The sequence below is a fragment of the Paroedura picta genome, chromosome 4 (genome assembly GCF_049243985.1).
Source record: "Paroedura picta isolate Pp20150507F chromosome 4, Ppicta_v3.0, whole genome shotgun sequence".
NCBI classification, from domain to species: Eukaryota; Metazoa; Chordata; class Lepidosauria; order Squamata; family Gekkonidae; genus Paroedura; species Paroedura picta.
Window position 1 is genome coordinate 97,702,108 of NC_135372.1, and position 24,443 is coordinate 97,726,550.

At 43.3% G+C, this 24,443-nt stretch overlaps 1 protein-coding gene across 24 annotated transcripts in view; it reads left to right on the plus strand.

Moving 5' to 3' along the window:
* FOXP4 (forkhead box P4) overlaps positions 1-24,443 on the plus strand; it is a 155,012-nt gene that overhangs the window by 110,367 nt on the left and 20,202 nt on the right. For all 24 annotated transcript variants that reach the window (XM_077334468.1, XM_077334466.1, XM_077334477.1 and 21 more), the window contains 7 exons: positions 340-544; positions 3,305-3,409; positions 7,341-7,428; positions 10,303-10,386; positions 13,174-13,375; positions 13,802-13,878; positions 18,038-18,139. In XM_077334468.1, coding sequence (XP_077190583.1) covers positions 340-544; positions 3,305-3,409; positions 7,341-7,428; positions 10,303-10,386; positions 13,174-13,375; positions 13,802-13,878; positions 18,038-18,139 — 863 coding nt within the window. The remainder of the gene's footprint in view (positions 1-339; positions 545-3,304; positions 3,410-7,340; positions 7,429-10,302; positions 10,387-13,173; positions 13,376-13,801; positions 13,879-18,037; positions 18,140-24,443) is intronic.

The window sequence follows — 24,443 nt, forward strand, 5'->3', positions numbered from 1 at the left end:
CAACACCAGAAAGCAACAGATGTGTACATTGTATATTAAGGACACCCCACTGGACCATGGAACTGACTTTTTTTAAACGCAAGGCTGATTACTTTATATCTCAGAAAGATGTGAAGTCCTGAAAAATATCATAATTAATAGTATTATGCAAATAACTGTAAAGAGAACTACCAGTAGGCTAGAGAGTAATGTACGCTGCACCTTCCCTCTCCCGGCTCAGGAACCACACCTTCATGGAGTTTCTGATACGACTTTGAAGGACTTTTTTTTCCTAATAATTTTCTTTTTCCCTGCCTTCTGTTTTTTTTTCTCCTGTTCTCTCCTCCAACATGTGTGAAGCTGTGTGTCCCTCAGACCTTCAGCAGTTGTGGAAAGAAGTGACTGCTACTCAGCCTGTAGAAGACAGTATCAAACAAGAGGGACTTGACCTGACCACCAACACCTCCAATTCTACCTCGTTTTCGGCCGCCAAGGTCTCTCCTCCAATTTCTCATCACCCTCTCCCCAATGGACAGAACGCCATGCTCGCACAAAGGAGGGACAGGTAGACACCCACAGGCCTTTATTTGGGCCTTATAACTATGAAATGGATAATCTATAGTTTGTCTTGCAAGAACCCCTGAAGTCCAAACTGCATTACTGTCTACTATTGTCTCTTGTTCAGATCTGTTCATAATGCAGTTTGACATAGTGCCAGCTGTTTGGTATAGGGTCAGATTTGTAATGGTATCTGCTTCTGAGAAGTGAAGTTACTTTAAGCTTCATCTGGAGGGACTGGTAGTGGGGAGCAGGGTTCCTTAAAATCTGGCCTAGTGGATTGTAGCTTATGTATAGCATGGACCTTGGCCCTCAGTTTACAATGCCTGAGCAAGGCTGTTAGCAATAGGATGTCTTGGAGATCATTAATGCATATGATGGAAGTGAGTTTACAGTACTTCACACAAACACACACACGTACATGTACATATACAGCATGGAGCCACTGGGAAATGGATAACTTTCCTTGTGTTAGTGTAAAATGGCTTTGTTGCAATAGTTCCGCCCTTTTTCTTAGTGCACTAGTGCACATCTATATTTCTTAGTTTAACTTTTTGTAAGATTAGTGATGCTGATGGAATTCATAATTACTTGGACCACATTATGAATTTACATTTACTTGATGAAAAGAGTGTAATTTTCTTGAACTTCTGAGTTAGCTCATAAAATATTATACAAGTGCTTTGAAGGTTTGTGTAGCTGCACTTAGTGTATGAAAGTAAGGCCATTTTCACATAGGTCATTTCCCACTGGTTGCTTGCTGTTGAGAAGTGGGTTTTTTTCTCCTGCCCTTCAGCATCATGGTGCATTTGCGCCTGTCCTGGAGCTTCCTAGTTCCTTCCCCCTGTTCTTTCCCCAACCTGCTTTGCTTTGAAGTTTTGGGAAAGATTGCAGCAAAACCGGGTTGGCTGCCATATGTTTAGAGGAGTTCAGATTTTTCCTGGCTCCACCTACATAGAAGATATTTTCCCTACAATGGCAGTTTCCACCCCCTGCCACCAGAGGGCTTTTTTGTTTTTGTTTTAATTCAGCACTTACAGAATCATAGAGTTGGAAGGGGTCATACAGGCCATGTAGTCCATCCCTCAGCTTAATGCAGGATCAGCCTAAAGCATCCATGATAAATAGCTGTCCAGCTGCTGCTTAAAGACCGTCAGTGAGCGGGAGCTCACCGCCTCCTTAGGAAGCCGATTCCACTGTGGAACTAATGTGATGGTGAATTTTCTCCACCTGATATCTAAACTACATACATTCTACACATAGTTTAAACCCATTACTGTGAGTCATATCTCCTACTGCCAACAGGAACCACTCCCTGCCGTCCTTTAAGAGACCACCTTTCAAATACTTAAAGATAGCAATCATGTTCCCTCTCAAACTCCTCCTGGCTGAACATTCCCAAGTCCCTCAGCCTTTCCTCATAGGACTTGATCTCCAGGGCCTGGATCATCCTTGTCACTCTCCTCTAGACTCTCAATATTGAATATTGGTGTATTGATACAATATTATAACAATATGTACTGTATTTGCCGGCGTATTAGACCACTGGGCGTATAAGATGACCCCCCAACATTTCCACTCAAAATATAGTTTGTTACATTAAATTACAGTACTATGGGCCACTATGGGCAGCTATGTCTATCCCAACTGAAGTGCACCCGGCATATAGGACGACCCCCCCACTTGGAGGCATGTTTTTCAAGGGGGGAAAGTAGTCTTATACGCCAGCAAATACTGTATATCAGATTCTCCCAAGATCTCGACTTTAGGGCAGCCCACCAGTCATGACAATCTATCTGGGCTAAGTACACAGTTTGGTTATCCTTGTTGACTGGCAGAACCAGACAAAACAGCCCATAGATCTAAACTGTAAAAATTCAAAGCACTCCATTGATTCTTCTAATCCAGGCATGTCTGTCCAGGAACATCTGTTGACTTGTGTGTGTGTGTGTGTGTGACTTTGTACTGAAAAAAACATAGGATAATTCTTTGCCACCATTGTTTCTCACCATCACTTTATTGCTTATGCCAGGGACCTTAACAATTAAAAACTACAATGAACAAAATACATAGGTGTTGGGAAATTTCTCAGTACCAGCAAAATTCCTATTCAGGCACAAAGCTACAACTTACAGTGCATGGCTATTGTCATCTTCATAGCAAATCACATTTTGTTTTGATTGTTCAAATGGCAAAGTCAGCTGCATTTTGTTCAGTCTTTTACTTTTCACTGTTTTGTGTTTTAAAAAACACAAACATCTGTCCATCATTGGCATGTCCATAAAGGTCTGTTGAGTTAATACTTTGATAATGAAGGTCATGAAAGCAAATATTTGACTCTGTCACAAGCTCCAAATGTAGAACATTTAACTAGTAGGGCATCCTCTGATATCTTCCTGCTAGGGCCATACAAACCATTGCCTAGAAACCAAAGTGCAGTAGGTGCCTCTCTGACCAATATAAATATATGGTAAGAGTGGTTTGGAATTTAACTAGACTTTAGTTAAAGCATTGGTTTTGGAAAATGAACTGGTAAGAGAAAGATCATTCTGCATGTTGGTATTGAGAACTTTGGTTTTAGCATCTTAGGAATCACAGGATTCATACTAACCATGTTTAGGGCACCATCATGAGGTCAGCGCAAGGAGGGCAAAAGGTGTGGGTGTTCTGAATATACTTTGCTGGGTGTGCCCCTACAACCACCAAAGCAAAGGCATTACCAATGTATTCTTGTTCTTATATCCTCTGCCCTCCTCTTTCTTTGCAGTTCTTCTCATGAGGAGACTCCTGGCTCTCACCCACTGTATGGACATGGAGAGTGTAAATGGCCTGGTTGTGAAACCCTCTGCGAGGACTTGGGACAATTTGTCAAGTAGGTGGCATCCTTCTCTGGCCATAGCCCTACTTCCCTGGTGTCATGCCTCTTCCTATAGTGTAGCTCTCAAACTGACAAAAAAGGAAAAACTCTTTTACAAGACTTTTGGCTGTTTATGCTGGAAAAATCATAAAATCTTTCTGTTTCTGCACAGAGCACTAAGGCATTTTTTCCAAAACTGAAGAACAGTGATTTAGTAGGTCTGGGGGTATCTTGGTAGTTCAGAAAATAGATCTGATCTCTGCAGAGCAGGTGGCTGACAGTTTTGGTTCCCCCCTTCCCTCCCGCAAAAACACAGATGAAGTTGAGACATCTGGCACAGTTTGACTTTTAAAAAAAAAGACTTTGGTATTCATGTCTTGGTTCCCAATCTGTGAAAAGCAGTTCATTTCCCCTTGCATCCTTTGTGTTAGAAATGGCCCTCACAGGCACCATAGGTGCCTGGAAAGTTGAAGGATAAAGGGCTGCTGGAGAGACTATACTAGAAGGAAGGAGGTTGACTGGGACCCAGAGAAATGACAAGGTATGTGGAGGATGGAAGGCAAACCAGTGAAGTTTATGCTTGGCCATGTTAGGAAAAAGGAAAGGGGGGGTGAAACTAGAGAGAAACAGATGGCAGCGCGGCAGCCCGCTGACACTGCTTGTGGGCTCTGTCACTGACTGATTAACTCCGCTGTCTAAGAGCCCTCTGCTAGCGTCAGGGTCAAACAAATTGTTTTCACGCTTCGTCAGAGGTTTACTTAATTAGTTCATTTGCAATTAGATCTCTTTGTAGCCAGGATTTTTAGCAAAGACATCAGATGAAACTGACGGGTTTTCTTTTCTTGCCTGTTCGTTTCCCCCACACACACACACACACACTCCTGTGCTTTGCCACCACACATGCTCCCACTCCTTCACATGAACATACACTTCACCTCGTTTTCCCCCTCCACTTCCCACCCTGTGTCTTCAAACAGAATGTTGTGGGGATTGGAAATGACATTTGGAAAGGCTGGAGATGGCAAGAAGCACAGCCGTGTATATGTAATCTGTGTGTTCAGTTTTATTCACAAACAGTATTTCAGTGAATCCCACCTGTCCTCTACTATTCAGTGGAAACTGTTACTAGCCAACATATGCCAGCTACCGTGGACTTGAGACAGATGGGTAGAAGCTTCTGTGCCCCTCCAAAGCCCATCCTAACCTTTACAGTGTGGATGAGCAAAGGTGAAAAAGGAGGACCATTGTGCTATCATAAATAGCTTGGCTGGTCCAAAGGAGCCTTTTAGGATTAATCAGATATGCATTGCTACTCCCAACTAGGCAATGCCGTGACAGAGCTTAAAATATTAATATTGCTTAAGATGTTGGTACCAATATGGGTGTGCACCTGAAAAAGGTTTGGTATTCTTTGGATTAGGGGAAGGCCATAAATACTGGTATTTTGGACTAGTTGGGTCCCCAATACCATTTCATTAGTGGCATTTGAGTTTTCTTTCCAAATTTTGAAAATTTTCTGATCCATTTTTCCCTAGGGGGAAGCTCCCTGGGAGGCTTGGCTGGCTGTTTTTCAATAAATTGAAACTAAAATTGCAGGGAACCACTCCCTACCTTTCCACTAAAGACCCTCACTTACAGATTTCAAGTAGATTGGATCAAGGGTTCAGCTTTATGGGCCCCTGAACATGGTGCCCCCCAGCCATGCTACTTGTCTTCATAGTTTCAGGGTGTGTGTATGTGTATGTGTGTGTGTGTGTTAGAATTCCATATTTTTTCCAGGGCAGAAGCCAACAGCCAAACACTACTGGCCAAAAGTCTCTCAAATGAAACAGAGCTGACATTAAACCAGAAAATCCCAGCAAACCAAGGACCAATGTAGCAAGCCCACCACAATCAGTGTCAAGCTAGAGAATCTAAGGGAAACCAATTGAAGCAAGGAACAGTGTTGCAAGAACAACAGAATCAATTTCAAACCACAGAATCCAAGCCAAACCAACCTGGCAAACCAATACCAAGACCTGGCAGGAAGACACTGAGATGAACACACTGTAAAATTGAAAAGAAAAAAAAACAATGCTGGCAGCCTAAAAATGCTGGCCTGGAATGTTTCCTTATATTCCCAAATATTTCTGGAATTTTTCAGGACCTGTTTAGCAGTGTGCTGAAAAATCCCAAATACAGTTTGGACACTTGAATATATCTAATATAAGGTTATCCTTAGATAAACATTTGGACCAGAAATATCACAACACAAGAAGAGAATCCTGTTTTAAAAATGGGTGTGGGGGTTATGGAAGCCCCCTGGTCTCTACACACAGGAGGCTGGTGAGAGGGGTGTGGGCAATGCGCAGTGTGCCCAACCAGACTTCCACCCCCTCCCTCAGAAGCCAGGAGGTTGGCAAGAACAGCAATGCTGGCATGGAATGTGGCTCCTCAGCTTTCCCTGGCCTCCTCCAGTGGCCAGGAGAGCGGAGGAGCCATGGCTTACCTCCTGCTGGCTATTCGACATCATGGGAAGTGCTGGGAGGAGGAGGAGGAGGAGGATGGGAGTGGAGGAAAAGCCTGTGATTGGCCCTCAGTGGAGCAGAGCCTTCACCCTATTTTGGGAATGCTCCCTGGTAAGGACCAATCAGAGATACACATTGTCAGGAAGCATGGAAAGGATTTTATGTATAAAGAAGATGTATCCTTAGTTATCAGCTCTTAAAATGAAATGACTTTAGCTCCTATACTGCCTTAGGTTCTTTGTTTTCCATTAAGCAATCTTAAAGCTTAAAAACTGAAGCTTGGAAATGAGATTTAATGTCTGGACTTCTGATGCTGTTAGGCAAAGAAAAGAGAGGTGCCATGATGCTGTTATCCCATGGTATGATAGCCGCAAAGCTTAAAGTGGGAGGGGGTGGTGAGCTTTCAGCAGAGAAGGTTGCTGAAATGGGTATGGGAAATCACCTTTTGTGTCCTCATAATCTGTTTTCCCTGGCATCCATAAATACAGTGAAAGAGCTGAAACAGGGGAACATAGAGGTCTTTTTCTGACTGCATGTTGGTGGTATAATTGTAAGCACATTACTTTGCCTTTCTGTGGCTCATCTCCTCCTTTGTTTTTGTCTCTTCAGACTTTTGGTAATCTAGAGCATTGACTTTGCTATGTCTATATAATGCCAGAATGGTTTTCACCACTGCCCCATGCGCTCTCCCCCCAACATACATATAGCCATAGCAGTGCTCTAAACTTGAATCAGGGACATCAGAGATCAAATCCTTGTTCAGCCCTGAATCATACTAACTTGTTATGGGAGTTGCTGTCTCTTAGTCCAGCCTATGTCAAAGAATGTTTGTGGCGATAACACAAGGTAATCAGTCCCTTATGTACCACCCCGTGCTTTCTGTCAGGTACAATTGTAGAAGAAGAAGGAGTTGGTTCTTACATGCCGCTTTTCTCTACCTGAAGGAGTCTCAAAACATAGAATCATAGAGTTGGAAGGGGCCATACAGGCCATCTAGTCCAACCCCCTGCTCAACACAGAATCAGCCCAAAGCATCATAAAGCATCCAAGAAAAATGGCTTACAGTTGCCTTCCCTTTCCTCTCCCCACACAGACACCCTGTGAGGTAGGTGAGGCTGAGAGAGCCCTAATATCACTGCTCAGTCAGAATAGTTTTATCAGTGCCGTGGCGAGCCCAAGGTCACCCAGCTGGCTGCATGTGGGGGAGCGCAGACTCGAACCCGGCATGATAGATTAGAAGTCTGCACTCCTAACCACTACACCAAACTGGCTCTCCAGTAAACAAATGCAATGATTCCATAGCACATTTTCACCTGCAATGCAGGCTTAAGCGAACATATTAAAGAATCATCATGTATTGACAAATAGGGTGAGAAGGGATATGGTTGTGCTTTAAGAAAATGGTGCTAAATTTTAAACCTTGTGTCTTCAATTGTTAGACACCTCAATACAGAACATGCACTTGATGACCGAAGCACGGCTCAGTGTCGAGTTCAAATGCAAGTGGTACAGCAGCTGGAAATACAGGTGGGTATATATGTATACAATAAGCCAAGTTCAACTCAATCCAGCTTCCAGCGGGGAACTATTTCCCTTATCTGTAGATGCAACTCCTACCATTTCTGACCCATAAACAGAACTGTTTTCCCCCACATTCCCTGGATTGCATGGAGAAAAGAAGTTGCTTGGAGAACTGAAGATTCCCAGTTAAATGACTTCAGATAGCTTTAGTTGTGTACCACCTGTGTACCATCTGGTTTCTATCTCATTCCTCCACACACTTGTGAATGTTGTGCCCAGTGACAGGTTAAAACTGCTCACATGATGGATAACAGTAGCAATCTAAGGCGCACTGGTAAAATCAATGATAGGCATGTAAGGGAAAGGAAGTATCTTTGTGAAGTTAATTTAAACAAAATGAAATTACTGGTAGACTGTGTTTGTGCTATGAACATTGCATGGTCTTCATTATTACTACCTTGCAATGTATTGTGTTAGAAAAATGTGTTTCCACCCTTCAGAGCTGCACAAGAACACAAGGCATGTGAATCCAAAGTCAACTGATGGAATGACACCTGCTGAAATTGGCAAAAATTGTGAAAATCAGCTCAATGGCATAGAAACATTTCCCCATTACTTAGGTCTCTTATTTTGTAGTGCCAGTATCACTGAATGAGTTTGTCTTCTCTGTAACCTAGAACTAGAGTGACTGAGGACATGACACTGCCACTGAAAACAGTAGCTGTGAGTTATCCCCTCTCACTTGGGTAACACCTAGCAATGTCACCATACTGTGTGTTGCCTCATTGGCAGCCTCTCCACCTTCTTGTCTGTTGCCAAGAGGAGAACTTTGGCAGCACTGCAGCATCACATCATGGATGTTCTATTACTGAGTGTAATGAAGAGCAGGAAGAGATGAAGATGCGGGGATTCTATTTCTAGCAGTAGCTATAGAGTTCCCATAAAGTCTAGTTCTAGGTTCATGCAAGGCTGTACACAAGTTCCAGAAAGATGCAGCTCTGCTAAATCCAAGAAGGGTACAGCACTGAATTATGGCAGAAGGCTTTGTTTCTGCACACACATATGTGAATGTTCTATATTATACCGGATCAGTTAAAGAAGCATGCCATCTATGATGCATAATTGTTACCTAAGGTTGCAAGTGGTGATGCCACTTGTTTTTTGCGGTCTATGTGCTAGGTGTTAAAAACTGTTGGCAGTGATACTTCCACGATGGATTCTTTAGGAATAGGGCAAATGGTTCTTTTTATCCCAGGTTGGGAGACAGTGCTCTGGCAGCCTCTGTTGGAAACTAAATCAAACCAGTGGCTGCAGATGGTGAACCAAGAAGAGAATGCAGAAGATATGCAAAAAATAAAATTAGAAAGCAGTGCACTACTCAAAAACAGAATTAAGAAGATAGTTACGTACCCTGGGTTGAGATGTGTGGTTCTATCCTGTTCCCAAACACTTAACTAAAGCAAAAGGTTGAAAGCAATTACTGGAGCTTAGAGAGAGAGTGTGGGGGAGTGAATCCTTGAAGAGAACAGAAAGCTCCATGCATGAAGAGGAGAAGCTGCCACCAGAGCTCCCAATTATAAAGTTTTCACTGCAGAGCTCCTGCTGTGTCGACAGCAAGAGTGTCTGCATCACGAGAGTGGATCTGTCAGATCTAATGAGAGCCACGACAGTGCCAGAGCGTCCTTGCGTCAGAACTCCTCAAACTTTCTGCAAACTCTTTACCAGCTGCTGCCTTTTAACTCCCGGCTCTTCCTTTTGTTTTGGGGGTGGGGAGGGAATGGAGAGAGGGTGGAAAATACCCTCTTTGGGTGTATCCTTGATTCTGCATAGGGGCCCATCAGGTCAGGGAGCAACCGAGGCTAAGTTTGAGGGGAGCCCTCCGAAAGGAAGGTGACACAAAGGGATAGGGTGTCAGATCCCATTGCTGCTGCAGCACTCAGCCTCTCTCCCTGTGCCACAACGAATATTTCACCCTTCTCCGCACACTGAGAAATAAACACACATCCCAGGAGCACACAATTAAACCAATGTTGCACATCTGGAAAGATGGATGGGCAGGTGAGTGGGTGGGTTGAGAAAGGGATGATGGGAGTGATCAGTGAGTATCGTAATGTAACGGGAAAGAGATCAGAGTAATGGACAAGTGACAAGGTGAGAAAATACAGGTGCATGGGAAGGGAGAAGAGGTAGGGATCAGCAGGGAGCAGGAAAGCAAGGAGAAGTAGGAGAAGTATCCCAGCCACTCTAATTGCTAGACAAGGTTCTGACATGTGGGATGTGTGAAGACCATCTGATGAAAGGGAAGGAAGGGAGTTAAATATAATGATGGGAGGGATTGAACTATGTACATAGTACATAGCTCCATTTGTCAGTAGTTTTCCTGCTTCTGTGCATCCAGTGGATGATTCCCTTCCTATGTGACTACTCTTAAGGTAGGCACGCCAGAGCAGCAAACAGCACCATGCATCATGATCTTCTTATCCAATAGGAAAAGGCAGCTCCATAGAGTTGTGGAAATGTGATACTATGGCTAGGTTTACAGCTCTCAAGAATATTCAGTGTTACTGGGGAATTAGGGTAGATGGCAGCTTTTCCCGTAGTGGAGTGCTCCAAGAGGGGAGTGCAGCAAGAATAAAAGGAAACAGCTCTGTGCTATCAAATTACTGTTCTTATGAAATGTTAGGCAAGACAGAGGTTGGTACATGGAGCCAGCAGAAGGAGGTTTGCATCACCCTTCCAACGATTAGTAAACACTCAAGGGCTTGATTATTGAGGGAACTGTTACCCAGGACAGTTTATCTGGGCTAAGTGAGCTATCCTCTTCAAGGGATAGGTACGCTGCCTCCAAGCAAATAATGTTTTGCTTGTTCCTCTCCACAGCTAGCTAAAGAGAGTGAGCGTCTCCAGGCAATGATGGCCCATCTCCATATGAGACCTTCAGAGCCAAAACCCTTCAGTCAGCCTGTAAGTAATGATCTGGCTATTCTCAATCTATAGGGTTCTCTCCCCCCCCCCCCCTTTATTGTCTTGCTTATGTTCATTGTAATCTGGGTTCTCAACCTCCTGGCAGAAATTGCTGAGAGAACCACATCTCTGTTAATGTTTGCTAGACTAAAAGTGGTAGGGCTGCTCCCTGGTTCTACCATGCCTTGGAGCAGAGAGGGTGATGATGTGAAGGCAGAAAAGGAAATGAAGACCCCGCCTCCTTTCCCTCTTCTTTGCAGGGCCTTTTCAGCCCTGGTCCTGGCCTGGTGGAATGTTCTGCCAAAAGAGATCAGAGCCCTGCGGGACCTTAAAGTGTTCTGTAGGGCTTGCAAGACATAGCTGTCCTGCCAGGCCTATGGCTGAGACCAAGGATTACTGGAACATCTGCTGGCCCCTACACCCACCTTTTGACACCTACATTGCCATCCCCTACCTCCCCGACCTAGAAGACGTTTTAAATGGAACAAGCACCATTAATTTTAAATGAATGTAAACTGGAATTTTACTGAGATTTGTATTATTTATATTGTGTGTATGCTGTGTATTTTAATGTTGTAAGCTGCCCTGAATTGTAGGGAAAGGAGGTGTATAAATTAAAAAAATAATACCGGGTAGCCTCCAAATGCTCTTCTAGGCTTCCTGCTCGCATCATTATATGGCATTCTGAAACTGCACAGTTTCATTCTCTAGTCTTACTTTCTGGCAAGTAGAATCATGAATACCATTGTCGGGCCAGACAGAAGCATCCTAAAGAAAATGTGGCTGATTGGGTATGTTCATACTGCTCACACAGCTGTGGAGGGCAAAATTAAGATGTGCAGAAAGAAGTCTGGGATAACTCCAGTTCTGTTCATACCATACTTGTGCTCAGCTTGAAAATTCTTACTTGTGTAGACAGATTGCGCTGCTCTTGTTTCTGTCCTGCTGACTGCATGGATTGGTAAAGAGGCCAGCAAGAGCTGGAAAGCACTGTGTATTTGGGGTTTGGAAGTGCTGAAAACAGTACAGCCAGTTCAGAAATTAAAGCTGGTACAAATAATCCCTAGAGAATTCCGCACTTCCACAGGGTGTGACATTGGCTCATTCCTAAAACATTGTTTGCATTACTACTTTATCAGCCACTCCAAACCATTTGTGACAAACTCCTTACTCTAGAAACACGACTGATACAACTAGTTCTGTGCAGCCTGGAGGTCCTGTACTGTTGTTCTTGTCACTGTATTTAATTTTTCACCCTTATTCCCCCACTTTTTCCCTGTGAGAGCTGGAAGTCCCTCCTGTTCCGGGAAAAGCATCTGACTGTAATCAGGAAGGGAGTTAGCAAATCCATGCCCACTGTTACCTAGAATTGCATTCCTAACCCCAAGAAACTTGCTGAAATGTTCACATTTCCCCATATCTTATGCCCTGCAGTGTTTCATTGTATGATTACAATCTTCCCTCTTGGCTGTAGCAAAAGGTAAAATTGTATGTGGACTTTAGAGCACCAAAAGCTTATCCCATTTGGCCAATGCTGGAACATAGCTCCAGGTCCATACTGAGTTTGGTACTCTACTGAGGCAGCAAAGATCCAGTATTTTTCAGATACATTTGTTGTGGTGCCATAAATTTTATTTCTAAAAAGAAAGCAACTTCACTGATCTGATCATTTTCCAACTACAGGCTTGGTTTGAAAGTTACTCGAAAGATTGGACAGTGATTTTAAGAACTGATGTGTAGTTAAGAACCTAACATCTGGAATTGCTGGGCCCCCTGCCAGAAATCCACCAAATAAAATGAAATACAAACCAACTTTTTATCAGCTAAAGGGAGATATGACCCTCTGCCTCTGCCCCTCCCTGCAGGACAGAGAAAATCAGCAACATTGATTTTAATTGTTTAATAGGTCAATGGTTTTTAACTAATTAATTTAATTACTTTTATATTGTATCTTGCTTTATCCAAGTATTCTGTTGGATCCTCCCCGAATCACTAGAGGGAGGAGGCAGGAAATACCTACCTATATAACATAAATGTGAGCAATGAACCAGGAGACCGAAAGTTCAAATGTTACATCATTGAGGCACTTTTACTTGGGATGAAGTCCCACTGAAGTCAGTTATACTTTTTTTTTCTCACTAAAGATGCATAGCATCAGGCTTGATATGCAAGTTAGTGTCTCTTGGTCCTGGAAGAGCCTCCTTCTCCTTTATTGTCCAGCCTGCCAGTAAAGATCCACCTCACAAGCCCTGCTCTGTGTGCCCCTGCCTTCAGATAAAGTATGCCAGTACTTGGTTGCACTAAAATTGCTGCATTATTTCTGACCAAACAAACCTGACACATACATACATATACATACACATACACAAATTCCTTCTGCAAATTCCTGATATTTTCTTTTGTACATGTCATGTTTTATTCCTGCTCCACTTGCAATGGCAAATTTACATGAGATGAAAAACTATTGAGAAGTTGACCTCACTAAAAGCTATACCTCCCGAGGTTTGGCTTCTCTTGCTGTTTGTTTCTTAAAAAAATACTTTAAACACTATTTGTAGCTTAAGTGTTTCAAGATTCAACTTTGCGGAATGTGACCCAATTTCCAATGAAATGCCGTGTTTCCACTGGGATTAGTGGTTGATGGGTGTAATGTTCACTATTTTTTACTCATCTAGTTTAACCTTATCTTCTGCTTTGTGCAAACATAAAGTACTGTCTGTCTGCCCATAAGTAACTGTCTCCTGAACTGGTTCTAACCATAGTCTTTCCCCCATCCTGTTTGATCAGCTTAACCTGGTTTCTAGCGCTACCCTCTCCAAGAGCACTTCTGATACTTTCCCTGATGGATTACCTCATCCCCCAACCTCTGCTACCGCACCCATTACTCCATTACGGCAGGGTCCTTCTGTCATCAGCTCATCTACTTTACACAGTGTAGGACCCATTCGCAGAAGGAACTCAGAAAAATTCTGCACACCAATCTCCTCAGGTGAGTGTAGCAGAGGAAGCCACTGTGGTTTCCCTTTGCTTTTGCTTAAATCAGGGGTCCCCAATATGGTGCCTGTTGTCACCATGGTGCCTGCCGTGTGTTTTTAGATAGTGGGTAGGTCCAGGTGGGGCTATAGGCCACTGGAAATTACAATGGCTGTGCAAATAGTTACAAATGTGCCTTTGGCAGCAGCTGCCACTGTAGCACAGAAATCTTCACTATGTTACTTACAGTAAGCTACAACAGCCATTTTGTGACTAGTTTCACGTTCTGTAGCAGCCATTTTGTGGCGGCACCCATCATGTTGTGTCAGAATTCAAAAAGTGCCCACAGGCTTAATAAGGTTGGGGACTTCTGGCTTAAATTGCTCTTTAAGATGTATTTTTAAAGAATGCTTTTCTTCATTACTATGATTCTTTTTCCTAGAGCTTGCACAGAATCATGAGTTTTACAAAAATGCAGATGTCCGCCCTCCTTTCACATATGCCTCGCTTATCCGGCAGGTGAGACACTCTTATATATAGCTGTTCAAGTGTACCAGGTAGATCTGAAAAAAACAGCTTTTGAGCAGCTTTCACACTCACTTTGAATGCTATACATCATGCCTATTGTTGAGGTTGACTTGCGATATATATAAGAATGCTACTTCTATTTGGATTTTGAGAAGCAGAATTTGGTTGAGTAGCCTAGATACAAATCTGTCCCTTGTGAAATATGGAATTTCCCCCACTGTGCTCTCCTACCCCATACATCTCAGTCAGAGCATTTAGATAATGTGTGTGTACCTTTTAGGATAGTGAACAAAGGACTCTTCTTCTGTGGTCCGTTTTGTATTGGGGTCAGAGGCCTGGAGACCAGGAATTGATGGCTTAGTTTCTGATATTGGTACTTCTTTGTCTGCCAGGTTAACAGTTCCCTGATTTCCTCAGAGTATAAATCAGGTCAGTTTTATTGCAATAGCTTTGATCTGATACTTCTGTGATCCCCCTCTCTCATAAGACACTTCAGCCAGAAATTGAGGCATGGAGAGAATCATTCACCAACAAAAATGGTAGTGATGTGCTCAATATGATACTGCCACTTTACCCAGTAAAGTAATTAATTACAAAATAATGTCTACAAAATAGCTAACTTTCCCCTCAGTAATAGGAATCTCCATTTAAATTAAATGTATTTGACTAATACTTGTTCTTGGTTTGTAAGGATAAAAGTAGGCTTTGTCAGTACAATACAAATTAGTTAGAGTACTCTACTTGCTACTTGATCACTCTGTTCCCTTTCTTTGTGTTTATAAACAGAATCAGCAATGGATCATCCTGCACCACGATGTTAATGATTGCGTTATATATTTAGAACATTTTTATTCCTCCGGGGTGCTTGGGGTTGTGTAGATGTTTCTGCTCTCCTTCATTTATCCTGTGGTATCTGAAGCTGAGCAAGGGTGACTAGCCCAAGGTCAACCATGAGCTTCATGGCAGAATGGGGATGTGAACCAGGTCTCCCAGATACTAGCCCAATGCTAACCACTATACCATGCCAGGTCTATAGTTCAGAGAGGCACACATTGTTCTCCCTTTCCAGTTCCATTTTTGCAGCACTACAAAATAGATTAGGCTGAGAGAGATGGCAGAACCTGGGTTGCCAGTGCCAGTTCCTAGATTGACAATCTAGGTAGTACATTATGCTGGCTTCTCAAGGTTCCTGTCATCTGAACTCAAGTAATAAAGTTGACAGGCAACAGTCCTAGTACTCCTTAACAACTGCCCTTTCAGCAGCAATGGGTGGAACTTACTATGTCACCATTTCTTAGATGGACTGTGGCTTTCTATCTCCAGAGCTGCCAACAGCATATCTTTTTACAAAAGTTAAATGTCTCCAACTGAGAACAGTTCCTATTATTTGCTGTTGGACAAGCTGTAGTATTTTTCCACAATTTTGATCTTTATTTCACTCAGATTAACTATATGCCAGTACATGGACAAATGTACTGATGAGAAGCATACTAATATCACTGATTGCCTGTTTGCTGGCACTAGAGATCTTCTAAATCCCAGAAAAAGAAAACTGAACTAGAATGACTTCAGGAGTTCTCTTCCTGTTGTTTCAGCTCTTTGAGGCTGATCTTTCTGGGTAGCTAAGATAGGAGAAGGGGTTCCAAGATAATGCAATCCAAGTGCAAATATGTGATCTCCATTAATCAGGCCAAACAGTGGGAACATCTCTTCTCATTCCTTCCCTGAGCATTAGGAACTTGGTTGCATGCTATAATTTATGGAAGTAAATACTTTTTGTTAAATCCAGTCAAATGCTCATTTCATCCCAAATCAAGCAGACAGGCACCAAGAATATGTCCCTGGATGCTCACAAGTGGGATGTATTGGAGTATAATGCCTGTAGTTCTAGGACCACTTCCAATTTAGAACTGATTTTGGCTCCTGTGGGTAATAAATCTCACAGGGCTATCACCCTTGAATTTATTTTTTTTTAAACTCATCTAAGCTAGTTGGTACCAGCTACTTTTTGTAGTACATTCACCACTTGAAGAAATTTCAAAAAGCAAATACTGCAAAAACTATATGTCCAGAATCTGTTGCCTATCATCTTTTAGTCAATTACCCAAAAAATAGTGTTCTGCAAGACAGCATTAATTCTCTATGAATTCTCTCAACACTGTTTGCAGTTTTATAAATCTCTCTCATGTTGTTTTGTCCCTTCGGTTGTGTCAGTCCTATAATGATACCTACTCAGAAGGTTTTTTTCCAAGGTTACTGGCAATAGGTGCCTGAAGCATTCCCTGAGGCAGGTTAGCAAATGAGGAGATCAACCTATCATCTGTTCTAAGTTGCCTTTGTCAAATCAGTGACCTTGGTTAGGGGGAAGAGAGGCTGGAGTGAACCTGTTCAGGTGGAAATTTTTGATCTTCAGTTACATAATTGGGAATAGGATCACAAAGGCCAGATTTGGTCTGGTTCCATGAAGATACATAGAGGTGCTTTCTAGCATAACTTGTTCTGGTGAGGTTCCTGGTTTTCTACAATGGTTGGTATTCTATTCACTCAATCAGCTCTATTGCCCTGAATTTTGGGAAGAATTTAATAGCCCACAATTTTTCTATCCCATCAGAATAACATGGTAGTTAGCAGTTTTTCCACTAACTGCAAGTTGGGCAGACATCCCATTGCCAGAAAGAGATTATGGTGGAAATTGCCTTATATATGAGATGATCCATTTCGTAATATCTGGATGAGAAACAGAAATAATTACTCAATTATAATATACTAGTATTCAAGCCCACTGTGTTCTGAATACAGCGGGCCCTAGGCAAGGGAGCCCCTGGCACTTCCAAGCCTTCTCTCAGCCAGCGGAGCAGCCTCACGGCGTCTATGACGCCGCGAAGCTGCTCCGCCGTCCGAGAGAAGGCGGCCAGGCCCACCCGCCCCCCGAGGCTCTCCCAAGCCTTCTCCCGGCCGGCGGAGCCGCCGGGAGAAGGTGGCGCGGCCGACTGCTCACCTGTGGCTGTGCGGGTGAAGCAGGCAATGTGGAGCCGCGCTTTGCGCGGCTCCCCATTGCCTGCTTCGGGTGGGATGGACACTTGGAGGGGCCAATCAGGAGCCGCTTTGCGGCTCCTGATTGGCCCCTCCGAGTTTTTATCCCGGACAGGGCCCGCCCTAACTCCTCCCACAGTGCCCTTACTGCTTTATTCAGTCCATGGCGCTCCGCGCCACGGGGCTGTTTAAAGATTGTGTTTTTACTGTATGTGTCTAGTAGGGTCCTAGCGAGGAAGCATGATTACCCAACCTGGATGGGATGTAACTGTCAGTGACTTACTCCGCCAGAAATCTGGACATGACCCTGGATGCCTCCCTCTTTATGGAGTAGCATAGCTGGCATTTTTCCACTTGCACCAGGCTAAATTACTAGTGCCCTACTGAGACCCGGAACACCTAGCCACAGTGATCCATGCAATGGTTACCTCAAGACTGGATTTCTGCAACTCACTCTATGCAGGCCTACCCTGATTCCTGCTAGTCCAGAATGCAGCAACCAGGGTCCTCACAGGAACACCTTGGAGGGCCCACATCTGGCCTGAGTTCCAACAACTGCAGTGGTTACCAGTTGATTGAGCTTAAGGTCTTGGTTATTACCTTTAAGGCCATATGCGATCCGGGCCCAGTGTACCTGACCACTTCTCTGCCTATGCCCTGCAAAAAGCATTACGCTCAACCAATTGCAACTGGCTGATGATCCCTGGCCCCAAGGAAGCACACCTGGCCTCAGCCAGGGCCAGGTCATTCTCTGTCCTGGCCTCCACTTGATGGAATTAGTTCCCAGAGGCGATCTGGGCCTTGACGGAGCTAACACAGTTCTGCAGGGACTGCAAAATGGAGCTTCTCTGCCAAGCATTTGGTTGAAGCCAGTGAAAGTGACAACAGGATGTTGAGGTGATAGCATGTAACATGAAATATGTGGGGCTGGATTTGTTTGATCATTTGATGTGGGAAACATAGAGGAACTTACCCTTAGTCTAGCACTTTGAAGTATGTGAAAAGTGCTAAACAGTCTGCAAAGCCCTGCTGTGTATTCTGACATTTTTTTGTTTCCAGAATCCAGGACTGCTGGGGCTGGTGTTCTGGGAGTAACTTTCTCTCCTCTTTAATGCAGGCTATCCTCGAGACACCTGACAGGCAGCTAACATTGAATGAAATCTACAATTGGTTCACACGGATGTTTGCCTATTTCAGGAGAAATACAGCTACCTGGAAGGTAAAGTTTAACCTAAGGTTTTTGTATGGCTTCAAGGCGCACACACCCTTTCCCTACAATACTGCACTCGTTAATGTGGGAGCCTGTTCAAAATGCTAGATTTGGAAGACAGGGGCAACAAGAAAGTTACTTGTATCAAGATTAGACGAGAGACAATGGGATGTTTGGCAGCTGCATGTGTCCATGATTGAGCAATATTATGGTTGGATGGATGGTAGGAGCATAATTCTGGGAATTGTGCAGATGTTAATGTTCAATGGCATTTATTCAGTAACTACCCCCTAAGGATTCCATTTGCAGGATGATATAACCAGACACTAGAATTCTTTAGAATGTGTTAGCATCTATTTATTTTTAGGAAGAAAGGATGATTTTTGCTTTTATATGACATCAGCCAAAAGATGACTTGCACTTAGTATTAGACAGAACTTATTACCATAAGGTGCTCAGATACTATGCTATAGAAGGAATCATTTTTAAAGGTACTCCTTTAAGTGTGCTGTCTTCTCTAGTACACTGTATATACCTGAAGCTGACCACATATAGACTGAAGCAAGTAAATCAGCATGATAGCTACCTGCACAACTGTTTTTCTTGCTTCCACTGTAATTGAAGGAAGATATATGCACATTCCATTCACATTTGGAACTTGCTGCATGTAAGATGCATTGGATCCCTGTTTAGTCATTACCAGAAGTGGGAAAAGTAGGTACACAGATGGCTATGCATCCATTTTTCACTATGTTTCATTTGTGTGAAATAGCTCAGAGGTAGAAATTGGGGCTTATGGTTGCCAGTTTTCTTAATGCAGAAAGTACTAAGGGAAAGACCATAGGCTAATGTTGTTCTCTGTACTGGGCCTTGTCACTTTAACCTAGTCAGTTAAAAATGAGTCAAATGTCTTTGCTGGTAAAACAACAAAGAACTATGATCCATCTTTTACAAGAAACTTGTGTCAGTAACATGTGACCAACCTGTTTCCTTGTTAAGGCTATAGAGATAGGAATAGGCATTTTTGTGACTTGGCTACTGGAAAAGCAGGAAGGCGCTTGTTTCTCCGTGCATGTGGCAAATGGAAAATGTCTCAACCAGCCTAGCAACCATTCAGGTTGACCTTTCAGCACGCTGAGAGTTCTCCACAGGATGTAGATAGTCTCCTGATAAGACTGCATATATGAGGGCAAGTGATGCCACTGCTTGACTTTCTATCTTGGGAGGTAAGGAGGAGAATATGAGGAATAAACTTAATCTTTACAACAGAAATTATTTCGTGCACCATATAGGGCTCATGCTCATTCACACGTGTCTTCTTCAGGTGCTTACTGGAATGCTAGATAAGTCTCAGTCAGTTCCATCTGAAACCAGGCCATGGGCATTCACTCACACTAAGAACAAGAGAACAAGTTTTGGATGAGGGGCATAGGTGTTAACGTGCCTGGGCTTGCAAGTAGTAGAAGAAGAAGAAGAGTTGGTTCTTATATGCCACTTTTCCCCACCCGAAGGAGGCTCAAAGCGGCTTACAGTCGCCTTCCCATTCCTCTCCCCACAACAGACACCCTGTGGGGTGGGTGAGGCTGAGAGAGCCCTGATATCACTGCCCGGTCAGAACAGTTTTATCAGTGCCGTGGCGAGCCCAAGGTCACCCAGCTGGCTGCATGTGAGGGAATACAGAATCGAACCCAGCATGCCAGATTAGAAGTCCGCACTCCTAACCACTACACCAAACTGGCTCTCAGTAATAATACAAGTAATACAAGATAGCCTAGCTCCATTTAATTCTATAGACTTGCACTCATTTTTATCACTTCCTAAAGAATGCTTTTGCTGGCAAATCTCCGTAACAGAATATGTGTACTCCTAAACATGTGAAAGGCTGCCTGCATGTGTTGGGTATGTATGTGTAGGCTTGGTGTGAAGCAGCTCTGAGTTTTTCCCTTAACATTATAAAGAAGGAATAGAAAAATGCCTCAGTCCATGTGTGCTCATTCTTTGCTTCTGTTGTGCATTCAGTTAGAGCAGAAGAGACAAATCCCTCTTGGAATGCCAGAGAGAGAAGAAGGGTGGGAGAGCTGAGGGGAGAACTCTTTGTAATGTGGAGGGGGGGGGTTGCTATGTCCCTGCAGCTGGGCATCTCTGCCTTTCAGTGTGAGCCCTGATAAGATTCCATCCTCCAGACATGACATAATTCTGCAAGTGTCACACGCAAGTCCTGATATAATCTCTCCCTCAGACGGGAAGCCAGAGTCATTGTGTAGCCGTCAGACTCTGATAACAGCCAGGCAGAGCTTGCTGCCCATTAAGTGAATGTAAGTCATGAGACAAGTTACTTTCTGAGAGTGAAAAGGGGGTCATGGTATCAAGCATATGTGGGAAGGGAGCGATTGGATATGGATCAATTCTGAGAGGAATGTGGGAAAATCCTATCTTTGGGGGGAGAGAGAGCTGTTCGATGCTAGTCTGCAAGGGTCAGAAGGATGAGGCATTGGTCCCCTTTGTGGGGTCTCTTAAAATAGAGTGGGCAAGGAAGGGATTCTGGGGATATTGAGCTGCTGCTGGTGCCACCGCCCAGGACTGTCAGTGCCCGGCTAAATGATCTATTAGTTGCTGCACAAGATTGCTCCTTTGGATGAATTCTATCAGAAGATGGAGCTGCAGCCCATATCCCTATAACATGAGCTCCTGAGAAACAAACTGTGAGGTGATACTAATCCTAAAGTGCTTCAGTTCAACATAGCCCCAAACAGTCTTACTTTTCTGTCCTCAGTTTAACTTGTGATGCCTTGCCATGTCTGCAAAGAGTGTGAACAGACCTGGGGTCGAGCCTGGGAGTGGGGAATTGCATACTTCTTTGTTGCTAGCTTTCCTTTCTTCCCTCACCCGGGAGGGGGTGTCCAATGTTCCTCTGCCTTTTCCACCATTGGTATTCGGCAGGAGGTTAACATTGTTTTGTGGTTGTTGAGGAACAAGAGTATTCAAGACCTGTGTGTAGCCCTGTCTAAGAATAAGTGTAAGCCTACTAGACAGAGCTTGAGGAAACTTGGATTAAGCAGTGCGACCAAGGTTTTAGTTACATCGGGGCTGTGAAAGCCACATAACACCTGCTATCCCAGGAGAATCACTGGGAAAGTGTGCACACACATTGTGGGATGTCCAAACCAGTGCAGTCTGGTACCTGATCCCGTGCCTTCTGTTTCTGGTTATGTATTAAGACACTGAATTAGAAAAGTAGGAAGCTTTTTGTTCTGCATTGCATTCTTCACCTGACTGGGGCTTGCATTCTGTAGCTTACTTGCAGTCTTCTTGAATGTTCCATCCTGATTTCTGTTTGGTATACCTCTCAAAAGGCTTGAGGGTTATATTAGTAGTTTATTAATTCAAGAGGTCTGCACTGGAACACTATGTAGAAAATTACTTTTGTTTCATTTTTTGCCTACTCTTCTTCCTTCTCAGCACTTTCCCCCATGCAATATGGTGCCTGATCCCATTTCCTTTGCTTCTGGTTGTGCTCTAAGATAGCGATCCCCAACCTGTGGGCCGTGGACCACATGTGGTCCTTCGACTAATTGGAGGTCACACTATCTCTGTTAGCCCATTTTCTCCCTGGACTCCACAGTACTCAGGGCCAAAGTAGATGGGTTGTTGGGAAACACATGGTTAGGGCACCTGTAAGACTTTTTAAACGTCTAAGAAGCCGTGAGGGGAAGGGAGGGGGAATGGGTGGGGAAACAAAGCTATTTTCCAGATATAAATCCCCTCTCACCTAAGTTACCATTTGTCTTTTAGAAGGAAGAGAGAACGTTCTTCTGTGCAAGGCAAATAGCAGCTGGGGACAGGATTTAGATCAGAATAGTGGAAGGGGGAGGTAGAGTTAAATGGTCTTTTCATCCCATGTCACTTCAGTCCATTCACTTTCTCCCCCAGCACCCTTGCCTCCAGCTGTTTCAATTTTTTGAAAGGAGGATAGACCAATCAACTAATCTGCTTCCATCTTATCTAGTTTGCCCCAATTTTCTTCTCTTTGCAGTGCCACAAGTAAATTTGTATCCCTTTCTCTATTGCTCACCTGCTTCCTCACCCAATAAGTCTCTACCTCATGATCTTTATAACTCCTTTTAAGCTTTTTTTAACTGGGGGGTTTCTGCTGTCTGATCACACTCTTTCTCTGCTGAATTTGGCAATAGCATATAAGACACTCTCTCAGTAGCGCGAATGTTAGAATATTACATGGCAGGAAACTTGGATTTGCACTTGAGTGTCTTGATAAGAAGCTATAGCCAGTCCTGGCTCCCTGTTGAAGTGTGTATTATGACAGATGCCTCTCTGAGGCTGTGCTGTGCACTTTTCCAGGTTCAGCAGCTGAAGAGATTGGTGCCAACTGTATCACATGCATCTGAATCTGGAAGGAGGAAAAGCAGCACCAGTGGCAGTGCCGCAAATGGTTAAGCTTGTGCAGATCAAAGGTTTTGCCACAAAACAGTGGGAACAAGCCACAAATAAAAAGTATTTGTAATTGCTCCAGGAGGAGGCTGCCAATAATGAGCTGAGGAAGAAGGTTTCTACATTTCCAGTTAACATAAACTTTCAGGTCACGGTTGTACTTATGTAAAATATTGTTATATTTTTGAAGCTCTGATATAGTGGGGCTTTGCTCAACACATCACTGAGCTTTGTCTATAGACAGAGGCAGATAGTTAACCTACTCAAGTGCAAAATGAGGGACTTGAAAGAAATTTCACTCCTGCTTGTTCAAAAATTATATAATCTTAGTTACTGGAGTCTGGAAAACAATTATTAGCTGACACTTAGTCAATTCACCTGCCAGAGGAGGAATTTTTCCTACTATGTAATTATTTACAATACAACAAATTTCAGCTATAATAGCTTATGCTATGCTGTAATCGCATTCTAAAAACACCAGATATGAAAGTGCTTCAGGGAATACAACCGCTGTGAAATTTTCAAGCAGCATGTGATGTGTTTAGCTGTGATACCAACAGTGTATAGCTTTGCGCTTTTATGTTCTGCTTACAGTTTTACAGTAGAAGTACTGAGTGTATGCTTACAGCTGTACTGTGAGCCAATCTAGGCAGATACCTTGACATAATGTGATATTGTTTCATTTATATTTCTACCCAGCCCATTTCCTTGTGGCTGAGGCCATTCTTTTTAAAATATGCTAAGCATGAAAGTAATGGTAAACAAATTTAATATAAAATAGATACCAATCCATTACTAACAAAATGAAAGCCCAACTAGTTATCTGTAATTGCTGTACTGGTTGGATCTTGCATGCTATTAGAAGAAGACAGGGACATGCATAGATTAAAGGGCTGTTGATTACCCCAGAGATGGAGTGCTTCTAGAATTCTGTTGTCCAGAGGACATTAAGTCCTCTGTTCTGTGGTCTTTTGTGCCATTTAATTTAATCACGTCCTGTCTGAACCCCAAAATGTCCTGATGGATGAAGCAACAAAGGACAGAAGGCCAAAGTTGAGCCGGGTGAGTCATATATTCTGTGTGTGTCCCTAGCAAATATCAAGATCAGAATACCTCAGAGAAATATATGCTACAGTATTTTGTATCTAGCAGTGGCTAGAGCTAAATGCTGCAAATGAATGCAGAACAATAATTTATTTATTTGCTTCATTTATACACCACCCTTTTCCCTAATGGGGACCCCAAGCAGCTTTCATGATCCTCTCCTCCATATTAGAAACTTAGTGTGATCTGTCTTCTGCTGTTGCTATACAGCTTTTCCCAGCTGTTAATGCAGAAGGATATATTTAATTCCCCCTCCACATTTGTATTTGTTTTGTTTGTTACATTTATGTCCTGGCTCTCTTCCATCTAATAATCCAAGGTTGTGTACAAAGTGTCTTCTCCTGAAGAACTCCAAAGAGGGAGTCCTTCTTCAGGGATTCCAGTCTACTGAGCTGGACCCATGATGGAAAGGCCCTCCTGGCCACTAGGCCAACCTGCTTTTCAAACAGCAAGGCAGAGTTCATGACTTCCCCTGCTCTGAAAAAAACTACCATTATACCATCTAGGACAAGTGGATTCGGTCTTCCCAATCAGCATTACCTTTCTCCCGTCTGGATTTAGCTTCAATTTGTTCTGCCTTAGCCATGGCTATAGGCTCAAAACACTTGTTCAGAACCAAGACTCATGCCTGTGAAGGCTTGGATAATGAAATATACAGCTGGATGTCATCTGAATATTAGTGACACCCAACCTTAAAGCTCTGGACAACGCTCAACACAGGATCAGCCCAAAGCATCCCAAAGTATCCAAGAAAAGTGTGTAT